This window comes from Neodiprion pinetum, chromosome 1, assembly GCF_021155775.2.
Source record: "Neodiprion pinetum isolate iyNeoPine1 chromosome 1, iyNeoPine1.2, whole genome shotgun sequence".
Lineage (NCBI taxonomy): Eukaryota > Metazoa > Arthropoda > Insecta > Hymenoptera > Diprionidae > Neodiprion > Neodiprion pinetum.
Genome location: NC_060232.1, coordinates 24,302,673 through 24,330,289, shown reverse-complemented (window position 1 = coordinate 24,330,289; position 27,617 = coordinate 24,302,673). Strand labels below are relative to the sequence as shown.

Genomic DNA, 27,617 nt, shown 5'->3' with positions numbered 1-27,617 from the left:
AAAGGAATTGTAATCTGCGACCTGCTGTTGGCATAACCCAACTATCAATTGTAAAGAAGACAATATTTTGAATATTTTTTTTTTCCAAGTTTTACTTATAGGTATTCGTGCCAGATTTTAGTCTGAAATTTTTTAACCAGTTCTGAGATTTGCAATGAATTTAACATTTTATTTTTGTTGCAAATTATTCGTAGCCTTTCCATTGTTGCATGGCAGTTCTTAGTCTTGCAAATTTAACAAGATATCGATTGAAACTATCAATTTGATGACAAAAGTCTGCCACATAAAAGCCTCGTATCGAAACAGGGATATTGTCTTTTGTCATAGGATTATAGATGATCTTCTGATAATATAGGCCAACCAGAATGACAAGGATCACTGAAACTTCGAACATTTTCTAAAAATATATTGTTTCAAACAGTAAGCATGTAATGTATTTCCAGCTATAAGAATGCCGAGCAGAGATGTATTTCAAAAACATTCCTTTTCCTATAAATTCCTTTAAATTACATATTTGCGAAAATTCGATAATGTAAAAATTTATCGTCGTGCAGCGTAAAGAACAAAAGTTGCTGCACGAATTTCGATCCAATCGGTACCTCAGAATTTATCCTTGTATGTTAATTTTGACGCTGCCATTCCTGCGTGCCTTTTTCCACCTCTACTGACCAATGCACAAAAGTAATTATCACTACTGGCCATTCCACCGATTCCAGTCTCCGCACCTGATTAAAGTACCGAATGCTTGCGGATGTTTAAAAATTTATTATTCGAACTATCCGTCAACGTGCGCATCTTGTCTCTCAGTCAAATTTCATTCTAATACTGCAATTTTTCTGTCAAACTCACCGGTGTTGTATATTTTTATAAACTTGATTAATGGACCACTCTGTTCAATTTCACGGAGTTATTACAGGTATGTATCTATACCCGATTCAATTACAAGTGAGAAATTGCCGCTACATAACGGTATTTCGTAACAAGAATACAAAGAAGTGTGTATATTAGGGTGATTAAAAAAAATCATTATTTTTTTTCGAAAAAAAGTGGTAGTGAAAAAACGATTCGAAATGACGAAAAAATAATGCCTGCACGAGGAAAATTTTTTTTACTCAAGACTTAGAGGTAGCGCAAGTCGATTTTATGTATTTATTTAAGGTTTATTTAAGGTTATTTTATATAAAAATAGTCGGGTTTTTTTTCGAAGAACATTGAAAAATCTTCCGAGTGTCCCTCAGAAATGACCTCGGTAAAATATGAGCTCTTAATATTGATATTTGGAGGTGGCGATTCTCAAGTTTCTATTTCCCATTTGAATAACATGGGAAAATTTTTTTTTTAAATTTAGAATTTTATTGCTCGAAAACGAATCAGTGTGAAGATATAAACAAAACATATTCTTGTAGGAAATTTTACGCTCTACAAAAAAGATCTGAATAAAGGTTTGCGTAAGGTAAGTCGTTTCGGAGTTATCAGGCCTCAAACGTCGAACCGTTTGAAATAATGATGTTATTAATTTATAAATGCTACAAAACTGACTCATATAGTTGATTAATGAAATTTATTAATTAACATTTCATTAGAAGTCTATAGTTTTAATTTTAAAATCATTAATATTGTGTATTTAAGTGACATGAGTCAGTTTTGTACCATTTACAAATTAATAACATCACTATTTCAAACGGTTCGACGTTTGAGGCCTGATAACTCCGAAACGACTTACCTTACGCAAATCTTTATTCAGATCTTTTTTGTAGAGCGTAAAAATTCCTACAAGAATATGTTTTGTTTATATCTTCACACAGATTCGTTTTCGAGCAATAAAATTCTAAATTGAAAAAAAATTTTTTCCCATGTTATTCAAATGGGAAATGGAAAATTGAGAATCGCCACCTCTAAATATTAATATTAAGAGCTCATATTTTACCGAGGTCATTTTTGAGGGACACTCGGAAGATTTTTCAATGTTCTTCGAAAAAAACAAAATAGTCGGTTTTTTGAAACGCTCTAATATATATCTACACACGAGCCAGTTTTCAGTCTGCAGAGTAGCGAGTGTGTAATTAATCTTGTCCGCTGGGTACTCGTACAAAGCCTATCGCGTACGTCTCATCAGTTGCTGCGCATTGGCACACTCTTGCAGGCTTAAGCGTTATACGCTTGGCAAACAATAGTATGTATAATGCAATACACGATAGTGTAATACAATACAATTTATAAATAACAAACATTGCAATGCGCGTGTATCAATGATCTCGGTGCAGGTTGACTTGTTGCAAGATTATAGAGGGAAAGAAAGACAGAAAAAGTACAAGAGTATGAAACAGAATATATTCGTTGAGAAAATTTTCAAAAATACTACGAAGCGCAGCTCGCCGGTTTTCTGATTGTAAAGAATGAGGAGATAAAGGTGGCAAAAGCAGTTCTGAACTGCAGGAGCCAATTTCATACCTTGTACAAACACCCAACGTTTGCAGGATCTACGACGAACAAACCCTCTGATCTGATTCAAAAGTCCAACTGTGAAGCTTTCGTAACGGTTCTCTGTTTCATTGGTACTTCTTATTACTTAACCATTTTGGATTACATTAAACGAAGTTCTCCATGTTTCATCCAACGAGGAAGAAAATTTGTTGTTTACTCTTTCCATTCAATCTTTTAGAGAATTCATCAGTTCTTCGATTTGCTTCCAACTTTTCATTATACTCGTTAATCGATATTCTGTTCGAGGGTTTTCTCTTCTGACTGTGTTGTAAAATTTGTTTTAGCTAACGTGTTTATGTTTCTTGTTTCTGTTCATTGAATTATTGTTTAAACTTCTCGTCACATCGTTTTCGTGAAAATGCTTGACGCGAGTTTAAATTCACCTTCGTACAAATGCCGAAGTTAGTTTCTAGAATTGCACGATCGGTTTTTGGAGATGTACATACGTTAGCTAGCACGCGATCAAGAGGGTAAAAAAAAATAAAAATAGATGACTAATTATTAATATCTGGGCAGCGGGTTCCAGCTGGGCTCGTAATTCCTAATCTTTGATACCTAGAGATAGCGAATCGCGCTTTCACCTTTTAACGCTGGCATTGCAGGGCTCGTGTCTAATGTTTGATGCCCAATTTTGATGCGGATTTATTAGAATCATTTGACAACCGTCACAATCGACGGGAGAGGGAAGGAATCAACGGCGCGCTTTGCCTACGACGATACGTCATCAATATTATACCTACACATAAAACTCCAAGGCTTTCGATCGTGCTCCACGGATCTCGTAAGAGACGTGGATACGAATATATGTATACGTATCCTCATTACCGACCCGCTGATTACATAGTTTCTCCTTCGGATGCATCGGATTCCTTGCGTCAATCACGATTGCGATCGATTGAGGAAGTTGGTTGGCCAAAGATCGATAATTTTTATTAATCTTATCCAAAGATGGTCGTGCATTGTGTATGCTTGTTCAATAATCGAATTCACGAGGTATGATGATCTCTGTAAAAATACAAAAGCCGCAAAGACTGGAATTATAAACAAAAGCTTACGGTTTGATATCGATGGGTTATTTCAAATTGTTCGAAAACGGTGAAAAGCTGGTAGATTCGTTCAATTTCACTTTACGACGGGTCATTTTATTCGTACGACTGTTTTCCACCGTGCCAGTGAAACATTTTTTTCCATCACCTTGGTATCACCGAATAACTAACTTTACGATATTGCACAGATATTTATCGTGATCGAAAAATTGCAATATCGCGTTGACTACTGGAAAAAGATGGAAATCTGTTTCAGCGACACTTCGTGGAAGACAATCTTCCGAGTACAATGAGCCATCGTTGAGCAAAATCACACTAATCTGCCAGATTCTTAATCACTACGAAGCAATTTAAAATCAATTTCGCTTGCATAATTTTAGTAGTTTTGATTTTTCTAGTTTAGTTATTCGATGAACGACTATTTCTTGAAGAAAAGAACAAATAGATAGTATAAATTTTCGGCAAACCTCGCCGAGAGAATTTTCTATCTGTGGTTACTATACAGTCCTTGACTATTTTCATTTTCTATCGTACATAATTTTTTATAATTTGCGATACACACACGCAGCGATATCCGCAAGTCAGTCCGTGATCCGGCAAGGAGGAAACTTGGAACTGCAACCGTAGAGAAACTTGAGTGAGGCTTCAAGGCTGATCAGGGAGACCTGGAGGTGCAGGAGTTGCGGTTTCGATCTCTGATGATACGACGGCATAAAGTCCGAGGCTCGCGTCTCTGCGTCTCTCCGTCGACGTTTTACTGCAAACGCAACGCAAATCGACGCGGCTTTTACTACACGGAAGTGCCGGGGGTAACGATAGTGACGTAAATAGTTACCCGCACGCTCATTACGCTATTATAGCACCGAGGAGGAGGACAAGGATACGCTAGACAAAATAATAGGAAAAGATTCGCGGGATTATTACAGCTGCGATAAATAGGAGTATCGTTACACGGATTAGCGTTCCTTGTGCGAGACGATTCGATGGCCGTGTGTTTGTTTTATAACAAATGCTTTGCCCCGCAATCGCTTTACTCGTAATTCCGTTTACTTTTATTGCTATATCGCGGATAGCTCTTCATCATCGTTCACTTAACAAGCGGATCTTCCTTGACCTATACGGTTTTCGTTGCGTCCTGTTACACGCATAGGCTTTGTATTATACGGTTGCTAACAGTCGTACCGATTATTACTCATCCTAAAACCAGACCACCCACAATCTTTTTGCGCAAGCAAAATTTACACTTCGATCGTGTTGGTGTAGAATTACGACCCGGTTTTTACTGTATTTTAGTCGATAAGTCGGCTATTCGACGTTCATAAATTATGGTTTTTTTTTTTTTATTCTTCTCATTTTTAGGGAATATTCGTCATCGTTATATTCTTTCACGGCAGTATTGCGGAAAAAGTGGAAGTTGATCGCAGGGCGAGTTATTCGAAAAATACAAAATACATACATAGATAGGATGTGCTGTTTCATGAAATATGGCGTATTTAAGGGGGTATTCTAGTGTAGAGGCATGAATTTGAGGTGTTTTTTGAAGTGCTATAAACAAAAAACAAAAAATATTTTTACCATCCATTTTTTTATCAGGCGTTTATTATTATTTCACGATTACAAAAAAAAAAAAAAACAAGTCAAAAAATACAAAATTGAAAGTGCTATGAGTTGTTGAAGTGGGGGGTACAAAAAAAATGGCGCGCCAATGTTGTCACGATTGCAAGCATTTTCAAAATCAGAAAAAAAAAAAAAAAAGATTATTAATCTACATAAATGCAGCTATCGTTCTAACTAAAAAAAAGTCGAAAAAAAATTTTTTTTTGCCAAATTACGGCTGTCCGAAAAAATAATACGTTTTTTTGACTTTTTTGGACGTTTCTGAATTTTTTAAAATAGTAAAAATTATTATTTCGTTATAATAATAGTTCGTGCGATAGAGACATGTATTGAGAAGATTCTCACCAAATTTCAAGTAAATCGGTTCAATAGAACTTGAGAAATCATGTCAACCGTTTTGAAAAATGTAGTTTTGAGAAAAACGCGTTTAAAGTTTCGAGTAAAATTCGTTCCAGCCGAGCCAGTATTGAAGACGTGTCACTAAAATAGCTATATCTCTGAAAATAATTGAAATTTTGACTTGTCCTTTTAAGGACACATTCTTGAAAGGTTAAGCTTTGAAAATATAAAAAAAAAAAAAAAATCGATTTTTTCAAATTTCTACACTAGAATACCCCCTTAAGGTTTTAATAAAAATGAAACCAGCTTTATTTAAATCGACGAAATAATTCTTTCGTCATATGTTTGGTAAATTCAACAAATTTTTTTTTTTTTTTTTTTGTGGTTTCGGACAAGTTTTAAAACCAGGTCTTGATGAAAAAAAAATCAAGTTGTCATAAGCCTGTGCAAAAAATGTTGTTCGAGCAAAATCCTCTAGGATTCAGATTTCACAATCAGTTTATAAATTTTATAGAAACGGAGAGTTAAGGTGAATTAGCAATTATTCCTACCCACGTGCCGTTTCGTCGATACAGCGAAAAGTGACTTTTATCTGGTTACGTTTGTACGCATATTTGCTCAGTAATCGATGCTCATTCGTTGTAGGAAGTTAATACGAGCTCTTTGCGTTTTTAGGCTGCTGCAAGAATATCATTTGAATTGATTATCGTGTGTTTGTTAGTGCGAAGTGAGTTGCCGGTGCCTTTTATCCTTGGTATATTCTTCTTATTCTGTCTTCTTGAACAATTCAATTTTCAGTATATCTCTTCGTTATTACAAAACTTCGTGCAACGAATAAGCGACGCGTGTTTATAGTCTTTTACCCAAGTCACTCCTAATTGCGACAGCTAATAATTTTGGCCTAGGGAATAACGCTTCCTCTATTTCGATGCGGATATTATGACTCAGGAAATAAACTGCGCTGTCGGCATGGAAATCTCGCGTTTAAGTAATTTTCTTCGCGTTGCGTGTCCGCCTAATTATTTATTCGCCACTTATTTTTCTACTCTCATGGTATCTTTTCCGGAATACAACCTGCAGGTTCATCTTCCCATTGATGCTTCGATATATGCGGTGTACCGGTAGGTTACGTTAACGGTTTTAAACTTGTTAAATTAGTGCAAAGGTCAGGCTTTGTGCTCTCTGACTCACGCTTGCGTGTTATGCACGATATGTTATATGTATGGGATATTCCATGCAAACAAGATCAATTTCTTTTTACCTTATCTTCGAGCCTTCAAACACTCGCATCTCTTTTTCCAATCAATTTTCACCTCGCGAACTTTTCGGACATCATAATTCTATCCAATTTGCCGATCGAAAGATGATCGTTACGAGACAATTTCAAGTGTAGAATAATGTTATTCTCTTTTTCTTTTGTTGTAAATAAAGCAATAATGGCTTCTTACAAAGGTGCATGAATCGATACAGACAAAGGTTTAAAAAGTGTTACCGAACCTCGTCGAGTTGAACATAATCGGAAAAGTCCCTGTGATCCCGGATAAAAATGTTCAAAACATTGAATTTCATTGCAAATACTCTGCTGTTAACAAAGTTTAAAAAATCACGATGTTCTCATTTTTTTTTCTTGTTCTGATCAAAACTACGTATATTTCGTCTAATTTCGACGAACGATAGCTTATTTTATTCATAAGTAAATATACTGCGAATCGAAAACGAGCTATTGTTAATCAGAATCGGTAAACGATGTGGCTTTTTTTCTTGAAAAATGACAAAACGATGCCCTTTCTTTGAAATTGTCCACACGACGAAGTCTTTACGTTAAAAACACAGCGTTTTTGAGACTTTTTCAGCTATAGGAATGTAACTAGATTAGCTTCAGTGTTTCTTTGTAAATTCTTGTTGGCCAGGAATGCCCTGTATATATTACCCGGTAATCTTTGTCTCATGGACTCTGCGAGTAAAGTGTGACGAGGTGTAAAAGCACCTGTACACCTTCGCGTTGCGTGGGATCGAGTACACGTTTATCCTCCGCTGAGGATAACGAATATTCACAACAGCGCGATGCATGTACAATTGCATTATTTATCTGCTGCATATGCATTTCTCGCATTCAAATTGTACCGAATCATCTTTCCCTCGTATTATCCGCCAGAATATTTACTGCAGCAGAAGTTTTCACGTCTCTTCGAAACGTCGTTGCATTGTTTGTTCACACGATTGTAGGAAATGTCTTACTGTGAAGCTGATTTGGATTTATTAGAAATTGCGGGAGAGGGGAAAAAAAAAAAAAAAACGTTTCGTGAACAACTAGCAACGTGTATCTTATACTTGATTATTTTTTAATGAAATCGATTAATTTTGATTGATTCAAAAGAGCACATATACTTTGATTCCGGTTGTTGACTGAATTTCTTGTGTATGGAATGTATAACATTTTTAATTGAATTTATTGATAATTGATTCTTTGAATTAAATTTGTTAGATACCGCCGAGAAGTTTAACGGCGTATAGGTGGATTTGAATTCTTTCATATTAAAGAGCATTGTCGCATTTTTTATAATCGAATGCAAATTACCGATGAATAGTTTCTATAAATACCACTTCTAACCCGTTCAAAGATCGCGTTCAAAATCGATTTCATCGTCCATCTGCGTCACTTCACTTCTGCGTGTTTTTTTTCTTTCAATTTTTATTTTTCTTAATGTTTTTTCAATTCATATTTGACGAAACAACGCAGGTTATTCATATCCACATTCTTCTTAATCTATAAATAATCGATCCTAAAGCTTCCAACTCAGCGTTCTTGTCAAAATTATTTTCCAGTCATTACAGTTTAACATCCGTTTTCAGTTCCTTTTTTTTATCTTGACTCAAGTTTTCCATTCCAGGGTCCATTAATTTTATTACACTATTATTTGCGTAACAAAACCGAGGAACGCGTTGTTCTCACAGTTTCGATTCGTTGACATACATTAAATGTTGCAATTAACAACGCGGAAGAGTGATTTAACAACGGCTCTGCAATTTTACAAAAGATAATTTAATTATAGGAAATAATTTCTATTGGCGCGAACCGAAGCGGATTTGTAACAAGCTGTGACTACGATTAATTCTAACCAAGTGAAATCATCCCGCGTGGCATTATTACACACACCTGTATGATCTACGCGAAGTATAATGCGTGCGAAAATTATTATGGAGTAAAATTTCAGCGAATCCGACCTTGTACTTTTTAAAGGCAAGACAATCAAACACGCCTGTCTTTCGGCGTAGTTGCGTTGCACGAAATATAAATCCTCGTATAGGATATGCTCGAGTTTGGCGGTTCAAGGTGATCGCCTACGAATGCAGGAAGCTTGCCAACGAATATTGTATAATTAAATCGCTTTTTTACTATTCTCATTTAGTTACTTATTTATTTCTCTTACTCTGGTCATTTTTTTCTCACGTATTTTTCGAAAGGTTGCTATCAGCTCAATATTATATTCCAACCGCGCTACGTGGTGTTTTGTAATTGATAAAATCGGCTTTTGGATTCGTCAGTATGCTCTGGCTGACTGACGAGGTAAATGAGACTGGAACAAATTCGCGTTACCCCAGATCCCGTTGTGATATTATTTCTAATTTCCTTTTTATTTCTTTGGTCGTGGAATAATAGTCTCTTACGAATGATTCTCGTTCGATGTCGATTTATAAAAAAAAAAAAAAAACTTACTTCGACCGAAAATGAGGGAAAAATGTTAATTACTTTTCCAATTAAGTGTCCTGTTCTTTTTTCAATTCGTATCTATTAAGTAAAGGTTCGTTAATCGCACTTTGTCGTTGTCAACTTTCCGGGAAGACGAATGGCTTGATAAGGATTGCAATAAAAATTTGACAGGCAGGAAGAAACCATAAATTAACTTGTATTACAATTAGTTTGCTGAGTAAAAAATCAGTGATGTGAATTAAGTTGCTAATTTTTTTAATCACCTGCTTTCGTTCCATTCTTCACCCGCAAACGCGAGGTTTTTCAAATTGACACAGAGATCCGTGCTATGAAGGAGATTTTCATTCGTCTACTTGGAATGAATCTGGGCGTGAGCCGAGTGGAAATTTTCAAAATTCGATGACAAAAATCACCCTACGTTCCGCCAAAGTGCGACGACAGAATTTGCGTCCCGCGAATCTGGAAGGTCCGGGAAACCCGCGAGTGCACGGCCGCGTACTTCTGATGTTAGTAATTAATTCAGTCGGACTGAGCCGGACCTGAAACGTGGTTGGTTGGTTGACTGGCTGCTCGTGCAACTCACCCATAAATTTCAACCTGCTGGCTGGAATGTGCCTCCAGCAATTTTTACCGCTTGTTGTACACACGATGCATACGACGCGCGGTGCAAGGGCAAGGATTTTTTTTATCCCCGCTCGTCAAAAACTTTAATGTCAGAACAACCGTCGCGAGAAACGATGCGATGCTACGCGCTTTCCGACTCTCGAACAAAGAGATACACATTTATATCTTGACCGATCCACTCTCGGACGGAACATAAAATTCTACCCTCGTGTCTCACAAACGGCGTGCGTTTTTTTTTTTTTTTTTTTATTCCCCCTTATCTTTATCTTTTTCTTTTCCACCGCCAATTCGTGACGCATTCTGAGACACCGTCTTCAGGTACGTGGACGAGTCTGTGCGTATATCGGACAGTTTCAGATTTCAGGGCAATGCACTTTTTTCTGGTGAAATAAGGTTTAAACCGTTTGGTTTTTACCGAAATCAAGACACTCGTAAAAATTTAAGCCCTAGTCCAAGAGGTATCTTGTTCCGTGTGACTCCTTTACATTTAAACATCGTGGAAAAAAGCATACTCATTTCGTATATTTCACGATTATACTGGACAATTTTGCAGAGAAACTGAAATACGTGTGTTGTTTTTAAAAATGTTATTGAAATTGGGGAAAAAAAGGCAGAAACTGTAAAGCAAGTTTTTGTAGACTTGGGACAAAAATCCTAGACTTTGGGAGTATTTTTTGGGAGTACGGCAAAAACTAACGATTAAGTCTGTCGGCAACAAAATATACTTCTCTGATGTGAAACAGAATAAGCGTGAACCTGATGTAGGAAAGATCATCAGCATTGTTGTGCTATCAGGCCTGAAAATTCGGGAATATAACTAGGAAAATTCCTAGGGAGTTTTCAGGTATTCGAAATGCATCAGAGAATTTTATTGTCAGGTTTAAGTTTTGTTTGTCTTATGTATTTTTTTTTTTTTTAAATAACGTTGCAGTTTTGTCGAAGTTATAAATTGTAAAAATTTCCGGATTTATCCGTTAGGAGTATCGTTTTCGATCTTTCTTTTACGTAACATTTTTCTCTACTTCTCCGTTTGCTCTATAGAATTAAAATAGCCGTCGTGTATCGTTGATGAAATAGCACATTTATTAAGGCGCCATTTCGTGGTAATTTCGTAAATGAGATATCTTGAAATTTGTTCTTATTACTGCTAACGATAAGCCCGGCTGATTCAGTATTCCGATGAAATGCGTTAGTAGGATTCCACGAACTATTCCCCAAACTTTTAGACGCTAATTTTACCCAGAATCTATAGAATTGGATTTTAATTCAGAATTTGTAATAAACATTTTTAAATTTTTTCGCAATACGTTAGTATGCGTTTTAAGCATGATAAAAATCTGGATACGTAAAGTCAATTCAAAATCAAAGTCTTAAACTCTTTAAACCGATTTCACGAAATATTGATATCACAAATTTATCAATCCCAGAAGCTTTCACAAGAATCGTTTCCCCGAAGCTTTTCTTGTTGTTGATCACTAACCGATTCAAGAGAGTGATAGAAAATTGAAAAATAATACAAATTTTTTTAAGGAAAATATGACATATTTGTGAATATCCGCCGGTTCCGCCATCTTCAATATTGCAATTTCAAGGCCAGATTAGGAAATCAATCGCTTCATCATAAAAATTTGTTCGAATTTATCAACTGTCGGTTTTTTTTTTTTTTTTCTACCAGACTCCAAAAAGACTTCGACTAAAAAAAGTTTCGATCGAAAAGAACTCGAGTGAGTTTTTTCCATGTTCATCCGCTATCTCGGGCTGCTCGTTTTGAACTTGAACAAGAGTCGGATAAAAAATCTGCCGAGGTCATATTTCATCAGCGTCGAGTAATTACACCAAGGTTAAAGAGGGTGACGCCAAATCGGTTTCAAGGGTTAGCAGACGTCCCGAACATCGACGTATGGCGAAACGACTATCACCTCGGTCAGGAAGGGCGAAAAAATGGATGCAAAAGGAGTGAAAAAACATTTTCCATCGTAAAATAACGCCGTAAATAGAACCTCGTGTGATTTACAACCGTCTTCCTGTTCTCCAGTCTGCACGGCGTGGGATATGACAGAATGAGCGTGTTCGCGTGGGATGATCGGATGCAGAAGATAGACACTGTAGCTGTAGTAGCGTCTATCTATCTGGGTTCTTTTATTCTCATGAGATGGAACAAGGCAAAGGCGATAGAGGCGTTATACGACCTAGGTTCTACATATCGAATGCATGGCGAAGGTCGTTTTGCATCATCGAGACAACGGTACGGTGTCTAACAAGTTTCTATAAGTGTATTTTTTTTTTTTTTTTCGATAGTGCGATTATAACGTGTACAGGAGATATCGAAGAGTCTCTGCTAACCGATGGAAGGATTCTTCATAATGGATATTAACGTCAAAGTATGGATAAAAACTTGACTGTATGGTAAAAATTCTCAGGCATTCGTACGTCATTTTTCAACTTCAGAGCCGCGGGCGAAATTCTGTCTAACTATTTGCGTACTATGACGACGACGACGATGATAATGATTCTGAGATCCAGGCTGGCTAAGCTTTACACGATTCTTTCTCTTCTGTATACGGTACCATAACAGCTGATTGTACGTCGAGCCGCGGTCTCTTCCGCAATCCGAAGTCATCGTCACTCCTCCTCGAACTGTATTGTGAATTATTACGCGAGACGATACAGCTATGTCACGAATGTCGTGCAACATTTGTATGAACGCAGGTACCGGGCATTTTATACGCGCTGCAACGTAACAGCGTTAAAATTTTATACGTCGTTGTGCTCTTTGGCGTGTAAGTTTTTTTTTTTTGAAAAAATTGTGTAAAATTCACATGTGCTTCTTATATTTATTTAATTTATCATCAGACTTTTAATTGAAATGATTTTTGAACTACGATTTTACGTTACTGATTTAAAAATATCATTCGTTGAATACATTGATTACCATTTCTCAATTCTTTCGCAATATTCATCGCGACGAAGTATTTTTTATTAAAGTTTATCTCGATTCGTTGATATTACAGATTATATCTAGTTAGTTGTACGATGTTTTTTTTTTTTTTTTTTTATAAAAAATTTACTCAAATATTGACACAATCTTAGGCTTTGTAAACAGAATAATCATCAATTCGCTGCGAGCCCTACGTATAAATTTAAAAACAATCACATCATGTAAATATAAATTGATAGTATAATAGCAACAAAGTCAATTTCTTAGAATTGTGTTCCTAAATCAGTTACAATACAATCAATTACGACACGATGTAAAACATTTCTTTTCACAAACAATAAGTATCAGTTTTATTTAAAACTTTTCAAAAACCAAATACTCAAATATTCCTTATAAATACGAAAAAAAAAACTCGATACATATTTCTATTCCATGAAAGTCATGAATGGCCGTCAAAAAAAAAAAAAAAAATAAATAAATAAAATATGGGAAATATACTCAGCGCTTATCGTTCAGGAATACTTCTTTCTTTCATGCATAAGTTATGTCAGACATGGTTCAATTCAGCGATCGTAAATATTGTAACAGCAGCGAGTAGATCTTTGCATGATTATATTACCAATTATATAATTACATAACTAGTAGTGAAAAATTTTCATCTAAGACTGGGTCATCATGTTCGTTTATTAATAATTTATAATTCCCCGCTGTTCGATGATTAAGGTCTACGATCCATGGAGCGTGCGCAATCGATGCGGAATATTGGATTACACAGCGGTGGCGCCATCTGGCGGGGAATTGTCAAACCTCGAGGATAAGTGCGGTAGATCGGCTCGAGTGGAAAACCGCCTGCGGTAGTCGGTCGCCTCCTTTCGTACCTTGCGAATCTTTATCCGAGCCGAGTCCTGCAATGCCGAAATTTCGCGCGATGTACGAAACTATTTTAATACAAAATTATGTAACGTACGGAATGACGTTTTGAAATTTTTCAGTACTTAAATTATACGATCGTAAGCGAAATGCAGGCGATATTTCTCGATGACTTTTGATATATTGACGAAATTCGATTGGATTAAACTGCGGTTATCGTTTCGCTAGGTGAAAAAATATGCTGCAACTTTTTGCAAAAGTTGGCCGATTGCAGACACGCGTATTATTGCATTAATCACGGCCAGTTAGAGGGGACTGACTATTGAATCGGCGGCTGGTGGCGGTTGTTCACTTGAAAATTATACGGTCCACGCTCATTTAAGATCAGGTGTCGCTGCTGCATTCGAATGCATACTCCGCCGCCTCGAATATATTTATTTACACCGGCATGCGACTTTCCCCAGACATTGTCTTTGCGGAATATATTCATGACATGCGAGAATATCGTCAGGTTGAGATGTTTAACTCGTATTCTTAAATTCCCTGCGCTCGTTTCGTCGTGAAAAGATGAGATGAATTAGAAACTTCTCTTGTAGCTTAACGATGAACCGTTTGAATATAAGATTGGGAAAAAAAAGAAAATCCGTTTAAACGATCTCTGGCAATTTAACAATACGCGTACTGTTTAATATAAATGAATATGAGTAAATTCGAACAATTCAAGCTTAGATATCAACAATACGAGAAAAGTTTTGTCATTAGAATGTCCAAAATTATGAAACTTTGTGTGGGTGTGTGTTTTTATTATTCATGGCAGGAATAACATTGCAAGAGATTTTTTGGCCGACATTGTTCTCTTTTTATAATTTTAGATTCGAAAATTGTTGCAACGTCCTAAACCTGGACCTAAACTTGAGAATTAGAGCCGCGGGTTCAATTAACTTCTCTCTTGTTGCTCTTCGTCTTCGTCTATTTACGAAGCTTGAATTGTTTTTTCCACATTTTTTTTCTCTAATCGAGGAACAAATATCTGCTCTTGCAATCAGGCGTCGCGTCGGGTTATTCGTTGTGTTAATAGAGCGAGAGGAGGCTGCAAGCCTTGCGAAAGATACGTGTGAAGGAGTCGAAAATTACGAAAGTTGCTTATCATGCGTGTGTTTCTACAAGAAACTACATACGAATATATATATATATGTGTACGTACAATCGTCGAAACGGAATCGTGTGGAGCAAACTCGTTGCAGGTATTTATTCCAATTGTAAATAAATATATTTTAAATAAGAGTAATAATTAATAAATATTATTAAATTGAATCTGCCCCGTTTTATTTACTATTTATTATCGAGACTTTGTACTTATAAATTTAGCCTCTAGCCTGGCTTTTGGCACCTGATCACTTTTCTTTAATCGATTCATGCCGCTCACGCAATTTCTCAGCAATTTGTCAGAACCTTGATCTAGACATGTGTAATAAATAAAATAAAATCAAGTAGCTCGTATATTCGTGTGTTATGCAGTTTAGTATACAGTTTCGCGAATCGACGAAATGCTTGTTGAACAAACAATTTACACGGATATCGGTTTCTTCTTTTTTCAACACTGTAAGAAAATCGCGTGGATAAATAAAACATGTTTTTAATAAATTTTGCACTGTTTATTCATACTCAGGTATGGGAAAGGTTTATTGAAACGGATGTTTTGACGGGATATCTAGAGAAGAAAAAAATTACACACCGCGAATGAATGAATTTGACAAAATTTCGGAATGCATAAATTCGTTGAAACATTCCAGAGAAACACTTGAAAAATCGATGTCAAATACAAATTTAAATCCGTGTTTGTTTTACCAAAATCTGCTTGCGCATATTTCCCTGCAATAAATACTTCAATCCACTAGAGACGGAACACTTTGATTTAAAATTGTCATTGAATGTCGTAATCTCCGAACTTATGATATATTGTTAAGCAAAAACAAGTTTAGATTGACAGATATGCGCGTAAATATATCCAATTGTAAATAAAGGTAAAGCAAAAGGAACCATTTATAAACTTGTAAATTATTATTCATTCAAACGGCTTTGCGGATGTTGGACTCGGAGTTCCCCAAAAGCCGTCATTCGAAGCGGATGAATTAATCTCGGTATTTTAACGGAACGATGATCTTTGCACCGTCCCATTGCCTACTCGAATTCTAAACATCTTTGTCAGTTCACTCAATATACTCAAATTATTCAAATAATTTTCTTGGCTATCCGAAAGTGATTACATAACCGAACGTCGCTGACAAAGAGGAAGAAAATCATTTAAATTGCGTTAATTTTTATGAAATATTTTAATTATCCAGCAAACTCGTTTTGCGTTACACACTTACACTGCTAATTTATCATTTCTTACAGTCGTAATATCATGATTCGGTCATTTTTTAACTCAAGCAACTTTGGTAGATAATATTATCGTATTTTATTTTAATCTCTCTCCTCGATCAGGCGTGAAACTTGTATCAACAATTGGAATTTATTTTAGATCCGGATCCGTAAATGGTAATCGATATGTCAATTAAACTGTTTGGGTATTAGATCGTGGATGACTGAATCAATGTAGATTTATTTCACCCTCCGCGTGCTTTCCAAGCATGTTATTCCTTTCAATCGTATTTCTTTTGACAATATCATCGTGACAAGTTAGTCATTCTCATTTCAGGAATACCGGCTCAAAACCATGACAGAAATAAATTTAAATGTCAACGTACCGTTTTAGGTTAAATTTAGGATATTTTTAGTGAAGACAATTATAATATCGAAGGAAAAACCCACAAATCTATATAAAAATATACTTGACACGATGACGTGGTTACATTCACCTATATTATTAACCTAATTAGTCAATTCTCTTCTGTCTTCTCACACCATTTTTTATATTTCAAATTTTTCCGAACTTCGCCTATTAACTTTACCGCTAAATAATTTTCGCCAAAATCTCGCGAAAAGAAAAAAGTCGATCGTCGACTATTGGCGAGAAAACCAGTAATCACGCAGACTGCGAATTGGTTGGGAAATTAAAATTTTTTGCAACGATTGCAATTTAACAAGAATGTTGCGCGTAAGTCTGATTTGTTGATTACCCTCCGCCGGTAATTACGGACTAGCCGAGAGAAAATTAGCCAAGAACCAATTTCGCTAAACTCGTAAAATCGTTGCAACTCTTTACAGACATTAAATATGTACAAGTTGCGCTAGGTCAGTGAGTCTTTTTTTCGCACTCGTCGAGTTTCTTTCTCTTATTTTTTCATTTTCTTCTCTTTCTCTTCCTTTCTATTTCTGATTTCTGAATTCTGAATTGCCGAGATGAACCGAAGGAAAAGGAAAGTTTCGGTATCCAGCCTCGATCTTAAAAGTGATCTAAAGATTTCAACGTCTAGCGTAACTTGTCAGCTAACCGCTAATCGATCCGCGGTTCGATCCGGTCCAATCTTACCTAGAAAAAATGGCGAAACAGTCGGAAGGAGGCTTTTTAATAAATTCCACAGGCATTGCCGGCCGCGGATGGCAACCAACGTAAATCACTCGCAGGTATTATAAATTCCCAATCTCTTCGGAGTGCAGGTCACATATCGATGTTACACAACCAACACTCGTATGTCAAAGACCTCAGGCGACTCGCATTGACCGCAATGTCGACAATGCCACCGACATTTTATTCAAAATATATTCACCGAACGAAACGATCAAAACATCTTTTGTTTTTATACATTATTTCATTCCACTTTTATACGGGGCAATCCTTGCCAAATCAACCAATTTTCATTCTTACTACTCTCATTTTTGTTCAGTATTTTGATAACAACATTTCAGTAACCTTCAATTTGATATATATATATATATTTTTTTTTTATTTATTTTTTTTTTCTATCCAATCGCTTCTAAGTTACAAAATTTCAAACTTGGTTAATGTTTCAGATTTTTTTTTTTTTTAGAATTCTTGAAGAATACTCAAATATTTTATTTTAGGTTCCGTTTTGTGTTTGTTTCAAAATGTTTCGATGTGCTCGAAAAATAGTAAAAATAAAAACATAGATCCAATCTTGAAATGATCCTAGGAGAAAAATTGTATTTTTGAGAATGTTTCGAAAATTGAGCAAAAAAAAAATAAAAAATCTGGATCCTGAAAAGGTTTTAATATTTGTAAATTAGAAATGATCCGATGAAAAAAAAAAAAAAAATAAATAAAAATACCGACAGTAAATTGAGGGTCTTGAAAGATGCTACTATTTGTATCTGAAAAAGTTCAGAGATTCAAAGTTTGTTGATCTAACATGATATTTAAGAAAAAAAAATTCTTTCTTACTTAATTTTTTCGTTTTCTTTCCAATACTGATTACGGTGAAGTTGAAGGTTTCTTCTTATTCAGCGTTTTTCGTTTACCGCGTAAGTAATCAGTTTCAGTTAATTACACAATTTGTGAAAAGACTTCCTGTTGACTTATCAGCTACGTGAAGTTGGCGCTTAACAATATTTTCGAAATCCCATTCAAATATTGCTAATTAAACCTATTTGTTCCTCTCGTTAATATATCCTCTGTGCAAATATGCACATACCTGCGTTCAACAAATGTTTTTTGCAAATTTTCCGATGTTCGACCAAAAATATATTTGCTATTGGAATTTAAAACGCAATAATATTATAATTCGCCTCCAGATCGTTGTTCGAAACTTTTGCTCTCGTCCATCTCTTCGCTTGTCTATAGTAGAGTGTTTCAAAAAAACCGACTATTTTTTTTTTTTTTTTCGAAGAACATTGAAAAATCTTCCGAGTGTCCCTCAGAAATGACCTCGGTAAAATATGAGCTCTTAATATTGATACTTGGAGGTGGCGATTCTCAATTTTCCATTTCCCATTTAAATAACATGGGAAAATTTTTTTTTAAATTTAAAATTTTATTGCTCGAAAACGAATCAGTGTGAAGATATAAACAGAAAATATTCTTGTAGGAAATTTTACGCTCTACAAAAAAGATCTGAATAAAGATTTGCGTAAGGTAAGTCGTTTCGGAGTTATCAGGCCTCGAACGTCGAACCGTTTGAAATAATGATGTTATTAATTTACAAATGCTACAAAACTGACTCATATAGTTGATTAATGAAATTTATTAATTAACATTTCATTGGAAGTCTATAGTTTTAATTTTAAAATCAATAATATTGTGTATTTAAGTGATATGAGTCAGTTTTGTAGCATTTGTAAATTAATAACATCATTATTTCAAACGGTTCGACGTTCGAGGCCTGATAACTCCGAAACGACTTACCTTACGCAAATCTTTATTCAGATCTTTTTTGTAGAGCGTAAAAATTCCTACAAGAATATGTTTTGTTTATATCTTCACACAGATTCGTTTTCGAGCAATAAAATTCTAAATTAAAAAAAAAAAATTCCCATGTTATTTAAATGGGAAATGGAAAATTGAGAATCGCCACCTCTAAATATCAATATCAAGAGCTCATATTTTACCGAGGTCCTTTCTGAGGGACACTCGGAAGATTTTTCAATGTTCTTCGAAAGAAAAAAAAAAAAAAAAATAGTCGGGTTTTTTGAAACACTCTAGTCTATAGCATATTTTCATTTGTAATACCGTTCAAATTTCACGTGTTGCAATTTAGGGTATATTTTACCTTGAAAATCACACCCAAACAACTCTCACGATCAGTGGGACTATATTTTATACCCGAATCATCACGGGCCTTCGCTTTTTGACCGTCGTCAAGGTTTCCGCTGCAGCTTATCATAAAATAGCTGTATATTTCGTCGTTAAATATCAACTGGACTTTGCGCGACTATTCGTAGCCATGCTTTATTATTCAACGCGAGTTTTGTGCAATTTTTATTCACGAAGAGAATCGTCACGGAGTTTGGATTGTTTTTATTATCAGGACACGAATTTTAAGGCTGAGCGATTGAATTTATCCACGAGGAAAAGCCCAAGTCAATTTCCCGCATCAGTTTCTCAATTTTTAACTGTGAGCATCCTTTTCGAGCACATCTCTTGACGCGAAAATTTATCTCCTCTGATATTCTGGAAAAATGATGGTTGGGAAAAAAATACAGTATCAATTTTGACGTTACATTTGTTTGTATAAAAAAGTTTGAAGTATCTACCAGCTACTAGTTCCCGAATATTCAGCGTCGGATCATTTGAGTTCGCGATGTAAAAAATTCCGATTTTACAACAAGGTGATAAATTATAACGTTACCATGTTTAATATTCAGTACGTTGTCAAGTTTATCTCGGATTGAAAGACGTCGAACAATTTTGGGTTACAGTCATTAACTCGTCCTGGGGATATTTTTTCAGTTAGTTATTCTAACGTAAATTAGCATTATTTACTAATTAAAGAAATCGATGAATCATATTCACCAAAAAAAAAAAAAAAAAAGAAAAAAACCCGAATCTAATGTTTGTTTGCTTTATTAACGACCGTCAACTTTACGAAGTGTCATTGAAGTAGGTAACTTCTTCAAAACGCAAACGAACATAATTTTCGATATTATCCCTGATCCGAACCATTCGATTTTCGGTGGAAATTTCCAACAACAATTCCGCAATACCGACGGGGCTGTCCGTAGAGATCAAGGCGGATTTTAATTGTAATCAGCCCGTCGTTACACGACAACAACAATAGAATCCGACAATGGGTATCCTATCACCTACCAAATACCACGAGCAGCGTAACCGCACGCGTATATAAGGCGTGCTAACGTAAAACACGGCCTTTAAATACCTTGTTCATTTCGGTTTGCGCAATTCGGGTACTTTGATAAATGGTCCCAACGCGGGATCCAAACGGTGCGAAAATATCTTCTCTCTGTACGGCACAGAGTCCTATCACGCCTGTAGATACCTTTCCCTTTCTCTCTTTCGCTCATCCGATAGTCTCTCGATTTTTATCTCACCACGCATTCTCTCTCTTGCTTCTATCCGTTCATTCACGGCTCATTCCAATAATTCTCATCGCTCGGACAACACGCGAACGAAACTTAATCGATCGCGATCCGGTGCCGATGCCGATGCCGATGCCTTAAGGGCATGTGCTCACCGTCCCGATGATGTATCGTATAAATCGGGGATTAAAGTGCAAAGGAAAGACACTGGCGCCACTGTAACCTCCGTGACCAGATTCCATCGGGTCTGGATTCTTCGCTGCTACGTGTATGTATAATATACTCGGGCACGCGGGTTTTAATACGCGAGTAAGTCGTTCGACGTACACTCGGATGCTTCGATTCTGAACACCGTGAATTGGACAAATTTTACCAGACTACGGAGTGGCTGGTTGAACAATCGATTGTGTTACAGCGTTGTTCAGGAATTTTTAAACGCGTTCGAGGGTGGGGTTGAAGTTCCGAAATCAGACCGATTCGAATTATTTCGTGGCGAAAGTAAAGTGAAGCTGAAGTAAAGAGATCAAATTTTTACGAAACGGCAACTTTTACGGTCGACGGCTCAAAGTTCCGAAACGCAAGGTTACAAAAATTCAAGCTACGGTAGAGCGAAGTTCCAAAAAATAATGTTTCGATAGAGTAAAATTCCGAAAATTAAAATACACTCACGTAGCGTAGTTTACTCAACGAGTGGGTGGAAAAAATTGGAAGATTCAAAAATCAGAGTGACCGGGATTCCGGACGTAAAAATATCGAAAATCCAAAACGAAGAAAGATCAAAGTGGCGAAATTTCATCGGGCCAGAAATTTACAAAAATGAAAATCTTCGATCGTTCGGAATTTCGATGTTTCAGATTTTTAAACTTTCTCATTTTCGCACTTTCGGAATTTTTATGTTACCTCAAAGTTTGATTTCTTTACTTTAAGTTTCACCACCAAAAAAAAACGAAATTTGGCGCTGTTGGATCTTAAACCCTACCCCTCCTCGGTCCAACACGTTGCAACGTTACACTTGTGAGAAAATTTATGCAAAATGAGTATCGTTATAACGACGGTTTTCAATATTGTTACAATAATTGCAAGACAATGCGAAGGTACAAGAAACTATTTAGTACGGTTATGGTTTTGAATGTTACGATTTCTCATGATTGCAATATTAAATCCGATTATTTGGTTAACTTTATTTTTTCAGTTGAATACCCTAATCCTTAACATTGATTTAGTCTTGCGTCAACATTAAATTTCACTATCGCTACGATAATCACAAAAGTTTAAAATAAAAATTATCGCATGAGTGACCGCATTAAAAAAGACCAGCATTTCATACTAAATTTTCTCATGGTTACGGCCAGGAGAACCTCATTTTCACTTTCTAACCCAGAACTGTAAACGTGGGATCATATGAAACTTCATTGTAACCTGGAAAGAACCTTGGAAGTATCGGGAAACTTGATACGAATCAGGATTTTTTTTGCCTTTTTCGGATTTGCGTAAGCGCCAATTGATGAAAATTGATGAAAATTGAGTCCAACTATGAAAAACTTCGAGTCAAATCCGAAATCGAATTTCGGTGATTTTTATAGTCAACCAGTGATCACATTTCTGAAAGTATTTTGGAGTAAAAATTGAAGAAACATATTCTACAACAATCAGTCAATTCTTTGCCAACTGTCATTTCGCTTGTATAACAATTATGTACAGAAAACATGGCGATTATTAGTCAAGTTTTATCTTTATATTTCACGAATCTCTTTTGCTGTCCAATGGAATTTCATTTCACGGATCTAAAAAATATTCTCAGAGACATTTTTTTTTTTTCAATTAACCTTGAATCGGTGCAGAATGTCTCTGACATTTAACTATTCACAATCCGAGAAACAAGGATTCGCCGTATTTAGGAATATTTATTATCGACGATTGATATTCTATATTGATTTCTAAAAATTTGTTTAACACTTCTCAGAATTTATTTATACAATTAGACATTTTTCTTACGTACGGACGATATTGAAGCTTTCTTTCCGTAGAAAAGAAAACGTAATTTTAGCATTTTGATTGATAATACGAACGCAATGTAGTACGATATTTCAACAACTCTGATCAATTTCGTTACCAATTTCTTTTGATTTCAATCGATTTCAACGAAACCACTTCCCGAAATTTCCATTTCAACCGATCTTATAAACGGAGTTCAACAAATCTCGTTCGAATTATTTTCAGGCTCACTTCCATGCATATATGTTATTATGATTTCTGATCGATCAGTTTCTCACTGATTGCGTTAAAAATTGTTTTCTAATATCAACAAGTCATTAATAACGACCGTATATTCATCAACGCGTGAACAATCGTAACACGACCGAGTTTTAGATTTTTCGACACGTCAATCCTATCGGCCTTGAATTTTTGTAACAGTTGTCCAAGTTACAAAGGGTTCGAATCATATTCTTAAACGCCGAGTGTACTTTGGTCGATTTCTCGTATTTCTCACATGCTCGCATGTGCAATAACATGCATATAATATAACTCGAGCACGTGATATACTTATACACCCATATGTACGTATACCACTTTGCTCGCACCGAACGAAAGTCATGCGGATCTTCTACATTTTTCTTCGACAAATTTTTAAACTTGTCTATATTAATTTACAAATTTTCAATAGTTCATTTAATCGGTTTCTTTTCACGAAGATCGTATCATATACTTGGAAAATTCATTGGAAGATAGAATATAAGTGGATTAATTTTATTATACGAAAAAATGTGTCCAAATTATCGAACTTTTTTTTATTTACCATTTAAAAATTTATACGGAAAATTGACTGCGAGTGATTTTTCAAATGAAAAAAATATATAATAATAATAATAATAATGATGATGATGATGATGATGACGATGATGATGATGATGATGATAGAACCAAACAACCGTATGAAAAATTATATAAAAATATTCCTACCCAGCCCGGGAACCAAATTTTAAACTAGGACCGAAGAAAAAGAAGAAAGCGAAAAAATTTGGCCAGAGATCAGCGGTGAACGACAACGAGCATAGTAATTAACGCACGGGAGCTGAGCAACGACGACGTTACATACCGTTGCGCAAGGTCGTTCTTATGGTGTAACTCGTATAACCGGGCAACAATCCTACATACAATATACATACATAATGTGCCGCGGGTATACGCGAGACATTTACGGCTTCTCTTGCAATTAATAAATAATTGTTGAATTTTTTCCTCATACTTTTCTTATTTTTAGCATCAGTTTTGTATTTTTAACTCTAATTTCATTTCTCTCTTTCTTTTCGATTTTTTTGTTTCACCGTATTGATTATATGTATTATGCTTAATTGTTATACGGGTGTACGGAGAGACTTCGACTCTTTTCGGGATGTTTCAGAGTTTTAGAAACTGTAGTGAAAAAATTTGTCGAAAGAAATATTCAGAGGTCGTATTAATATTGTTGAAGAACAATCGGCGGTGTTGTTTAATGCTGATGATTGTGATGTTTGAAAGTGATAAATACTGTCTCGTTGTTGACGAAAATATTTTACAAAATATTACATTTGTATTTGAATCCACCTTTCCGAAAATTACTGCAAATTAACCATTCTAACAACGGTTTTCACTTCTTTAAATATCATATCGAACAGCGGTAACTAAATGCAATCTTTGAGTTCGATGTGTTGGAAGAAAAAATTTTTTTCGTCGTTTAAAACCGTAAAGTTTGTTTCATTAAAAACCATCTGAAAATCAGTTTCGTCCTCGAAGCAAAAGAAATAAAATTTCTTTTCAATCGATCTGCGAACATGTTGATTTCTAAAAAACAAAACGATGTAAGATTTCTATCGCTGTTATTATCGTCGATCTTAAACGTAGGTAGGAATGAAAATATCAGGGTGCTGCTTCAATCGATACCGCGATCATCAATACGTATAATCAATTCTCGTTTCGAAACATCTGGGACTCTGTACGATCGGTAATGTTTAGGAGTTTAGGAACTTGTAAAGTAGGTACAATTTATCGGCTACACGTAAACGCTGTATATAATGCACACCCTGTTTCAACCGAATTTTGTTATGCCCGTGTACGTTTTTTGTCTACCGTTAAAACTTACATAACGTCTGCAGTAAGACGTCGAGAGATCCGATCGCATTCTCTTTCAAAGTAAAAGTATCTCTGTATCTAAGGTGGTTAGAATGGACCAGCTACACGTAGCTTATACATATACTCATTGTCAGTCGTGTTCTTTGCCGGTTCATCGAGCGACGTCGGTTTCGATCTTTGCCCATCTGGTGTGCTTTTTAAAATTGTCGGAGCTTTCCAATTTAAAAAAACAAAAAAAAAAAAAAAACATACATCTTCGTGCCTTTGTTCCTTCAAATCGTTCGGTTGTTCGATAAACGACACTTGGTTTTATTTCACATTGCACATTTAGGGAAAAAAAAACTTATCATGCCACCATTTTGTTTTTATGCAGCAATAATAATCTTTCCTTTCTTTCTCGTCACTTCGTTATTGTTTTTTTTTTTTTTTTCTTTCCCATTCAAACGAGCTAGCGCAAATGCGCTGTCAATATTTGAAAATATCGATTTTCAATTCAACAGAACAAAATCGCATACTTTTTTTTTTTTTTTTAATCTTATTTCGAGCACAAACACATACTATCGAAATTATTGTTTACTTACCGGAATTTTTGGCTCCGTCATCTCCGTATCTCAATTGCAGGCTACAACTACAGACACACGTTGGAACAATTTGAACGGTTTTTTGTTTTTTTTTTTGGTTTTTTTTTTATTTGCGTTAAAGTTTCCTCTAATAATATGTCACGTATTAGAAGTCTTTAATCCTGGTAACAACGAGGATACTCCTGGAATTACAAACAGTAGCTTGAATTTTCATCGGGGGAAATTATACCGGGGAAATGACAAACTTTTAGTCCCTTTGTTCGAAGTAAAGGAATAAGAAATAAAAAAAATCGATGATTTATTTAAATTCGGTTGCCTTTCATTTTTATAACTTATTCTTTGTGGCGTTTTTATCGCCCGCTTACAATTAGCGGCAATGATAAGATCGGTATCGCACGGTAATAAATACTTGACACACGTTTGCGCGATTATCGCGATGCGTATTCCTGTATTATACCGTGCGGGGTGTATATAAATTCCAATTAATTTCATTGGCATAAAACTTTGCACGGTGGCCGGAGGTGAAAAACAGTGCGTCGTAATAAATGCTGAATCAGTATTAAACACTCGTCGACGACGGTTGTAACGCGAGAGAAAAGCAAGGAAGAAGACAAAAAAGTAAAAAAGATTAAAAAAAAAAAAAAAAAAAAAAAAAAAAAAAAAAAAAAAAAAAAAAAAAAAAAAAAAAAAAAAAAAAAGAAGAGAATGATAATATAAATAAACAGGAAATAGACGACAATATTTAAACAAAAATCAAACGACGAGAAGTTAACGAACCAAAAGTCACAGATCTGTATACCTCTTATCTAAATTCTTTCCTCCTTCCACTTTAGCTATATGCGTTGAAACTCGTCCGGATGAGAAGATTATAGACGATTATATGATAATTAAACGGACGAATAGAGCCGCGGGCGATTTGCGATCGGTGTTCACATGTACGTGTGTAATAAACCTGCCGGTGAAGAAACGATCGACGACCGCGCGCAGGTGAAAATCGCAACGCGGTTCTCCACCTGATCAGGGGGGTTGAAAACGAAAGAAAATGAAACGAAAAAAAATAAAGGGACGAAAAACAACGGGGAATAAAAATTGTTCAACTATTATCAATATCGATCACTGACGGTAATAAATTTCCTCGCGTGTTCAAACCCGCGGTTTCGAGTGTAATTGTAAGACTGGGGATCGGCGGTATGGTGGCGCGGTTATTCAAACATTGAATCGAGTTTCGCACTCGCAGGGGGATTCAGGATCGACGGTGGGGTGGGGGAAACAGAAATACAGAGAGTCACGACGTGTGGGAGGAGGTGGAATTTGTTTCTCTTGATACCTCGGCGAAGTTCGGTTTAACTTGGTGAAGTTATAAGGAGAGGAGGGACGATGCTTCGAGAGAAATGTAAGTCTCTCTATAGGACCTGCCGTGCCAATTCGAGAAACCGCTCAACTCGTTAGTTTGGTTTTTCTTTGCGTACCGTCAATTGTAAAACACGATTACATATTTTTTTGTTTTTTTTTCAAAAATTTTTCACCCCTCTTTCGTCATTGACGCGACAAAATACGAAACAAGAAGACACTGAATTTTTATCATTTTTTCGATGTCGTCAGAGACGGAATTCACTTTTTTCCCCATTCGTTGGACCGATTTTATTTTTTAGTCAACCGATTCTTGACGGATTTCACGATTTTTTTTAAATACAATAATCAATACGCATCGGTGGTGGTGTGCACAGTGAATGCAATTTTTGGAAAAATTTTTAAATTCTTTGAAAGTAAAATTATTTTTACGTCTTTAAGGATACAGTTTCATATCGATAATATTAGTTACCGAATAACAGTTCACCCGCATTTAAAGACTCCTGATACTCTAACAATGAGTCCATTGCATAAAATTTTTTGAAACCTAAAATTCTACTTCTTCAAATTCTACTTGAGAAATAAGTCAAATAATTGATTATCGTTACTTATATTCCTTCAGGGAATACTTTGGATTTGTTTTTAATCTTCGAAGAGATTGGACACTTTTGAAAAAAAAAAAAAAAAACCGATTGGCAAGATGCGGAGAATCTGAAAAAATGTAGAAACGTATCGATACGATAATGTGTAAAAGAAAAAGCAGACACAATTTATTTTCTTCACTGATTCCACGAAATCAATTACTCGACTATTAATATCAAGCAAATATGTAACCGCCTGAATAATTTATTGATACACTTGCTAAATTACAATAACCGTTTACTCGGACAAGATAAACATGATCGACACTCGTCAGATATGCCCGGGAAGTCAGGAAAAATTTGGGGAATTTTGTGGCCGTAGCAAGAGAGAGAGAGAGAGAGAGAGAAAGAAAAAAAATGAAACTTCCG

At 35.6% G+C, this 27,617-nt stretch overlaps 2 protein-coding genes across 2 annotated transcripts in view; one reads left to right on the top strand and one right to left on the bottom strand.

Annotated features, from left to right (window-relative positions):
• Positions 1-26,430, bottom strand: part of LOC124211058 (uncharacterized) — a 104,157-nt gene extending 77,727 nt beyond the window's left edge. Inside the window, exons 1-2 of the mRNA XM_046609729.2 lie at positions 26,057-26,430; positions 25,258-25,439 (exon numbers count right to left, since the gene is read on the bottom strand). Coding sequence (XP_046465685.1) covers positions 25,258-25,278 — 21 coding nt within the window. The 5' untranslated portion in view covers positions 25,279-25,439; positions 26,057-26,430. The remainder of the gene's footprint in view (positions 1-25,257; positions 25,440-26,056) is intronic.
• Positions 1-27,617, top strand: part of nudC (nuclear distribution C, dynein complex regulator) — a 143,597-nt gene that overhangs the window by 81,998 nt on the left and 33,982 nt on the right. The gene's annotated exons all lie outside the window — the stretch shown is intronic.